This window comes from Lactuca sativa, chromosome 4, assembly GCF_002870075.4.
Source record: "Lactuca sativa cultivar Salinas chromosome 4, Lsat_Salinas_v11, whole genome shotgun sequence".
Taxonomy (NCBI): domain Eukaryota; kingdom Viridiplantae; phylum Streptophyta; class Magnoliopsida; order Asterales; family Asteraceae; genus Lactuca; species Lactuca sativa.
The window spans coordinates 8367796-8375657 of record NC_056626.2 but is presented as its reverse complement, the minus strand read 5'-3'; the positions used below and the strand labels follow the sequence as shown (position 1 = coordinate 8375657).

At 29.6% G+C, this 7862-nt stretch overlaps 1 protein-coding gene across 1 annotated transcript; it reads left to right on the top strand.

The window, feature by feature from the left end:
• The first annotated feature begins 3024 nt into the window (after window positions 1–3024).
• On the top strand, window positions 3025–4661 carry LOC111911344 (L-tryptophan--pyruvate aminotransferase 1). The gene is made up of 5 exons (XM_023907136.2): window positions 3025–3168; window positions 3249–3549; window positions 3638–3918; window positions 4011–4312; window positions 4420–4661. Exons 1-5 carry the CDS (start codon window positions 3062–3064, stop codon window positions 4659–4661), a joined length of 1233 nt encoding a protein of 410 aa, XP_023762904.1. The 5' UTR covers window positions 3025–3061.
• Window positions 4662–7862: the final 3201 nt, after the last annotated feature.

Here is a 7862-nt window from a genome sequence, read left to right as displayed (position 1 = left end):
TAGGTCTGATGTTGGGGTTAGCCCGATGTAGATTATATGTTCCCGACTCTGGTCCGATGCTGGGGCAAGCCAGAGGAATGTTTCTATGCTTGATGTCTTCGTGATTCTTTCATGTGTTTGTTTATGTGTTCCGGACTTCGGGCCGATGCCGGGGCAAGCTCGAGGAATGTTTAGTTTATATGTTATGTGTTATAGGTTTCGGGCTTCAGTCCGATGCCGGGGCAAGCCCGAGGAAGGTTTAGCTTATATGTTTATGTTATGTGTTTATGTTATATGCTTGTTGATATTTTATATGTATACCGGACTTCGCCCCGATGTCGGGCGGGGCCCGATGTAGTGGACAAGGCCCACTGTATGTTATTATGTGTTTATGTGTATGGTATGTGGTGGTTTGGGGAGACTCACTAAGCTTCGTGCTTATAGTTTTTAGTTTTGGTTTCAAGTACTTCTTGTAGCAAATGGAATAGCTCGGGATGATTGCAGTGCACACACCATTCGTTCAGCTTGGGATATTTAGACTCTGATATTTGACACATGATTTTGATACAATATTTTGTTACGATGATTTGAGATACATACTTATGATTTTATTGTGATGTTTGATGAATTATGTTTTTCTTAAATGATTTTTAAACTAAACTTTTGGACCGTATTTTTAGGATGTTACAAGTTCAGTGAGATGAGAGACAGTAACATTAACACTTTGTAGAAATAGAATATTAAAGTAGAATTGTTTTCTTTGATATTGTCGAATATGCTCCAAACCACAAATGCATGCGTGACGTCTTATATGTTAACCCGACATTTCCATTAATTGTCATTTAAGGGTGTTGTTACCTTTCAAGTTCCCTTTTTGTTTATTGTTGTGTTGTCTTGGTATTTGTGTTTCCCTTGGCATTAACAACTTCAATATATTGAAGCTGTTCACTTTACTAAAATGTTATTCATAGTGAGTTTATGCTTTTTTGGTTTCCACTCTAAACGTTCGTGTGTTTCTTTTTTTCTTTTCGTTCTCGTAATGTCGCACAACAAATAATTTATAAACAACAAAACAAGTTAAGGATATCTTTAGTGTATGAAACGAAAAGCTAGTTATTAGCTGATAAGGTAGCTGCTAGCTAATAAACTAGTTGATAGCTTATAAGTTAGATGTTAGCTTAGATGATTAAATAAGTATGGTAAAAATTAGTTGATATGATTATTAAAAGATATAAAATGGCATTTAGGATAATATGTTTTTTTTTTAATAATTAATTAAGGATATATTTTGAATATTTTAAAATTTCTTAATGACTAAAAGAAAAAAATGATATGAATGGACATTTACATGTATAACTAAATAAAAAATAAAAGATATAATTAAGGGTATATTTGTAATTTAATTTTTTAAAAGTTTTATAAGTTTATCAAAAGTTATCTCAAAATGGTTATCAAAATTACTTTATAAAGCTGTTACATAAGTTAAAATACACCGCTAGTTTTACCAAATAATAAATTATAATAAGTTAGTTTACTTTTATCAAAAACTAACTTTTAAAAAAAACTACTATTTCTTATCTTATTACCAAACATTACAATTTAAAAAAAAAAAAAAAAAACTTAATCATTTATTATTCAAAATGGTCAACACGAAGACAACATCCTAATTTTTATTTTTGTGTTTCAAAATTATCAACATGATGACAACATATTTACTTTTATGGTCAAAGAAATAACATTAACGCTTACTTTTATGGTAAAAGCTAAAGAATTAACGTCACATATTTGACCAAAAAAAGTAATGAATTAAGTATAAATATCCCAAAAGATATAGGATACATTTAGCATGCAAGGAAAATATATTTAGCTTTTACACTATTTTAAAAGTCAATTATTGATTCAACATAAATTTTACCTTTACAAAAAGCAAATTCCAATAGACAAATTTAAACAATATAATTTTCAGTAGCACGATAAGAAGCAGAAGACTAAATGTTAATTTCCTTGCCTTTTAGAATTTGAGCATTTTCAAGATTGAAGTATTGAGAATAGACATAAATTTTAAATATTGTGAAAATTTTAAAATAAACGTAAAGTTACTTTTTAATTAAAAGAAAAAAGCCCGACAACCCAATTCATTTATCTTTATTTCAAATAAAATTCTTGAACTCTTTTTTAATGATTTTAGTATCAAAAAATCATAAAATATCGCATTATTTATAAAAAGAAACCCAATAGATAACTTTAAAGAATATAATTAAGTATCATTTCTGATTTATTTTACATTTAAGTATTGACCATCTTTAACTCTTATCTTCATTTTAAAAGTTATTACTCTAAGAATATAAATCCTTTATTGTTATAACAAGTATCCAATAGGATTGTTAATAGGGATTAATACAGAAAAGTGTCATTATTTTGGGAAATTCTTTAATAAAGTCCTTAAAGTTTTTTTTTTAATAGAAAAGTTCCGATTATTTAAAATTTTGCCCAAATTAACCAAAAAAATCATTTTCTACGTTTGAATAACAAATGACAGATTATATGATTTTTTTTTCAAAATAATAGTATTTTTCAGTTAAATTTTTTTTAAAAAAAAATCTTTTTGAACCTTTTTACAAAAGTTTGAGAGTTTCTGTTAATATTAAAATCTTATTATCTAATGATACTAAAACAAAAAAACCATCCGAATTATTTTTCGTAAAATTGAAAGTGAAAAACACATAACAGTTTACATAAAATTTAAAAGTTGATAGAATTAATATAAATCACCAACTCTTTTCCATGATTTTAAAATCAATTAATCTAGGAAATTATCCATCTTTTAATAGAAGAACTTTTTGATGATTTAAACGTTGACCACTGATATAAATCTTGAATTTTTCACAAAATATTCCCTATAAATTTGCATCAAAAGTTACTTTATCTGGTCAAAAAGAATATCCCATTTACTGTTCGTCAATTTACTTGCCTTTATCCAAGCAATCTCACACTATAAATAAACCCATCACATCATCGACATCCATCACTGTTCACTAACATATATATTAATCAAGTTTCACTGAGAGAATCAGATAGAGAAATGGGCGGCACCGATCAAGTTCGCGGCACCAGACGTTCGACGGCGGCAGCCAACGGCGGTGGTGTCACCAGAAACCTAAACTCAGACACCGTGATCAATCTAGACCAGTAGGCTTCTATAATTATCAAATCTTTCTTTTCTTTTTTGTTTCGTGAATCTTTTCTCATTATGGTTGTGAAATTTACAGTGGGGATCCAACGATGTACGAGTCGTTTTGGAGAAAAATGGGTGACAAATGTACGGTTGTGATTAAAGGACATGAATGTTTGAGTTACTTTTCAAACATCAAGAACCCTTGTTGGTTTCTTGAACCAAAACTTGAAGAATCGATCAAGAGTCTGCATGGTGCAGTCGGGAACGCAGTAACCGATGGCTATAGCATCGTGGTTGGGACCGGTTCGAGCCAGCTGTTGCAGGCTGTGCTTTATGCAGTCTCATGCGATCAACCTAACCAGATCAGTGTCGTTTCACCAGCTCCTTATTACTCGGTATTTATAAATATATCATATAATTCGTGTCAAAAAGATCTTTTCTTTTCCCACTTTGTGTAATTAGATATGATTGAAACAAATGCAGTCGTACCCAGAGATTATCGATTTGGTAAGATCAGGATTATACAAATGGGGTGGTGACGCACATGGGTTCGATAAAGATGAACCATTTATCGAACTTGTCACCTCACCTAACAACCCTAATGGTGTAATCCGAGGAAGCGTGGTGAATCGCGATGGTGGAATCTTGATTCATGATCTTGCATACTATTGGCCTCAATACACTCCAATTACTTCTTCATTAGATTTCGACATCATGCTGTTTACAGCTTCCAAATGCACTGGCCATGCTGGTTCACGAATTGGGTAAGTCTGTTAATTTATTACAGATTATGTGCAGAATTTTTTACACATTGATTATAATTTAATTTGGTGTTGAATTCATTTCCACTTTACAGATGGGCGCTTGTGAAAGATAAGGAAGTGGCGAAGAAGATGATCAAGTTCATGGAAGTGAACACGATTGGGGTATCGAAAGAATCACAAATCCGGGTTGCAAAGATCTTGCAAGTGGTTGCTGATGGATGCAAACGTTTTGGATCTCCTGATGGTGATAATTTCTTTGAGTTTTCAAAGAGTTTAATGTCGAAAAGATGGGAGATTTTAAGGGAAACTGTGAAGAAAACAAGAATGTTTACTCTACCTAAGTACCCTCTTCAGCATTGTAATTACACAGGTGACGTCACTCAAGCACATCCAGGTAAATAAATTAAAGGGTCAAATGATTTATTGCTTAAAAAAACTATATATCTGAATTTTCATATTCATTGATTGAATTGAACTGAAACTGTGATGTTGATGTGACAGCTTTTGCATGGATTAAATGTAAGGAAGGGATCGAGGACTGTGAGAAGGTATTTAGAGGTCAGAATATTTTAACAAGGAGTGGAAGGAGATTCGGGTCGGATCCTGGGTATGTTAGGGTTAGTATGGTGAGTAAAGAAGAGGATTTTGATATGTTCATTGAGAGGCTTTCTGCGATTCAAAGCTTCAACAATGGCGATGGAAATGGCATTACAAACGGGAATGTAAATGGGAATCTTGATTAATATATATATATATATATATATATATATATATATATATATATATATATATATATATATATATATATATATATATATATATATATATATATATATATATATATATATATCAGATTGAAACTGGTTTAGATCCAGAATATGAGGTGTTTGACCACTGTGCCACCCTCTTTAAATATGCAATACAGTATTTGAATATTTGCTTGACTTATTTCTAGGGCTGGAATTGGTACTTACCAATTCATTTTTTTCTAAACCGTGTACCGTACCAACTATAATTGGTATAAAAAAATTACTACCGGTACCGTACCAAGTATACTTGGTACCAATTTATTTGGCTACTAACAAGTTTGGTTGGTATAAATTGGTAATGGTATATACCAACTTCTTTTAATTTTCTATTATAAGATTTAAAAACAAGCAAAGACATCGGGATTTTGATGTGTAATATAAAAATTAGTTACGTTGTTCTTTTAGTTTACAAAAGAATTCTACTAAAGTAACGCTAAAGTAACGTTTTAATATTGTGCTTTAACGTAGTAAAAACTAATAACTAATACGACCAAATTACTAATATAATGTTATTAAAACTGTAAACACTAAATACAATTAACAGTTGATATATATATATATATATATATATATATATATATATATATATATATATATATATATATATATATATCAATTGAATTGGTTGGTACGGTATTACCATGGTATTGCAATTTTTGTACCATTACCGTACCAACATTGATCAATTGGTACGGTACTACCAACCAAACATGTTGGCTACCAAATATATTGACTACCAAGTTTTTTGGTTCGGTTAGTAACATGTTGGTTGGTTTTCCATGGTACAATTTTGTCAGCCCTACTTATTTCATCGTTAAAGATTATGAATTTATTAGAGAATAGATGCTAAACGATCTCTTACTAAGTGTTATCTATTGTATGGCGATATGTTCGACGAACATATATTTTAATCACTAGTTATGAGACCCGTAAATTATACGGGTTGGTTAAAACAAAATGTTAAATAAGAACAATTAAATGGAAAGTTTATTTGAATTTGAAAATTATGAGAAAAAAAACATGCAAAAATAAATAAATTAAAATTATGTGTTTAGTTATGATTCTCGTGTATTAAACGGGTTAATTATAATAAAATGTTAAACATAAAGTTTTAAAGTGTAAATTTATTTGAAATTGAAATTTAAAATTTAAAATTTAAAATTAATAGTCATTATAGTAGGTTTGATTTATGGAAACTAAATTACTAATATATCATAATTGAAAAATGAAGTAAATAACAAGTGGAAAATAAATATATCTCAAAATTATGAAAAAATGATATGTGACCGATTGAATGAGAGAATGACATGTGACAAAATCATTCTTATTTATTAGGGTAGATTATATATGACTATACCTCCATCTTCAACTGCTAGGAATCAAAATATTTCACTAACTTTTTCTATTAACCATCTTAATGGTAAAAACTATCTACATAGAAAATTTTCTCAATGTTGGACGGTTTCGGTGGAATATCTTGATTTACAAGACTAACCTGTAAAATCGGCCAAAATATAATGTGTTTTATGTAATTTGCATAAGCACCTTCTTTAGGTTTATTCGTGATTCGTGAACTTGTTATCCGGAGACTATTAAACTACAAAGGTAAAAATATTATTGTTACTAGTTTATAATCCATGGAAACCATGGTTATTAAATTAATTAAACTTTTATGGGGCGTGTTCGACAAAACTAGATGGTATCGAGTAGTGGGTAACTTGTAGCTTATAGCGTTTTGTTAAACGCTATATGAAGTAGCATTTGGATTTTGAGCGTTTTGTTTAAACTAAACGCTAGAAGCTTGTAGGGCGTGTTTGGCAAAAGTAGTTGTTAGCTGGAAGCGGACATCGGTTAGCTGATAGCGTGTAGTCGGTAGCTGGTAGCGGGAAACTGTAGCTTTTATTTGTTATATTAATGTTTGGCAAAAGTAGCTAGAAGCTTTTGAAATATATAAAATTACATAAAATGACAATTGATTAAAAATAAATAAACATATAAGTATATTTTTAAGGGGTAATTATGGATATTGATTTTAAAAGCTCAATAGCATTTTGTTAAACACTACATGAAGTAGCTTTTAGAATTTGAGCGTTTTGTTTAAACTAAAAACTAAACGCTCGTACTGCCAAACGACACTTTTTATTTAAACTAGAGCGTTTTGTCAAAAGCTAAAAGCTAGAAACTCCCAAATGCTTCCAAAAGCTCTATGCCAAAACACGCCCGTAGTGACGAACGAGACTTTCTGTTCAAAACGGAGCGTTTTGTCAAACGCTAGAAGCTAGAAGCTCTCAAACACTCCCAAACACTCTGTGCCGAACACGCCCATAATAAAAATTTATAATTATTAATCAATAATATTAAATAAATCGTTTTAATTAAATTATTAATTAGGAGATATATCAAAATTTTAAAATTATTATAACTTCAAATTTAACATATAATTAAAAAAAAATGTAAATTTGAACTTTGAAATGAGTTGGCTAATATATTTATATGGCATATGACATGATATTAATGAGGAGTTGTATTAGAGTCACACTTGACAAATGAATATTAAAATTATTCATTTATTAGAATAGGGATTAATTCGAAAAAAATTGTCCAAAAGTGGATTCCGTTCTAGGGGGTGTTTGGATAGGAAAAAAAAAGTGTTTATTGCTTATTTCCACAATAAGCTAATTTAAATGTTTGGATAAAATCCAGCTTATTAGACTAAATAAGTTAATTTTAATAAACATTCATCCTCATGCTTATTGCTTATTGCTTATTCCCACCACAAATAAGCTATAAGCAATAAGCTAAAAATCTAATCCAAACACCCCAAAAAAATTAGATACATGCAAAGATCAATAACAATTGTGTTACAATATAGTTGTAATTCGTTAATTAATCCATATGTTCGTCAAATAAAAAAAAAGTGTGGTCCTCGAATCGACATAGACTTCACCATTCAATAATTAATATAATAAATAAAAAGTTCTATAGTTTAGATTTTTTTTAATAATTTTAGTATCTTTAATTATAAAATTATTAGATAAAATATATAAAGTCTACCATCTTTTATTATAAAATTGTGATATTAAGTGATGAACTTTCTTGGTTTGTTTGATTTTGTATCTTCTTTTTCATAGCAAT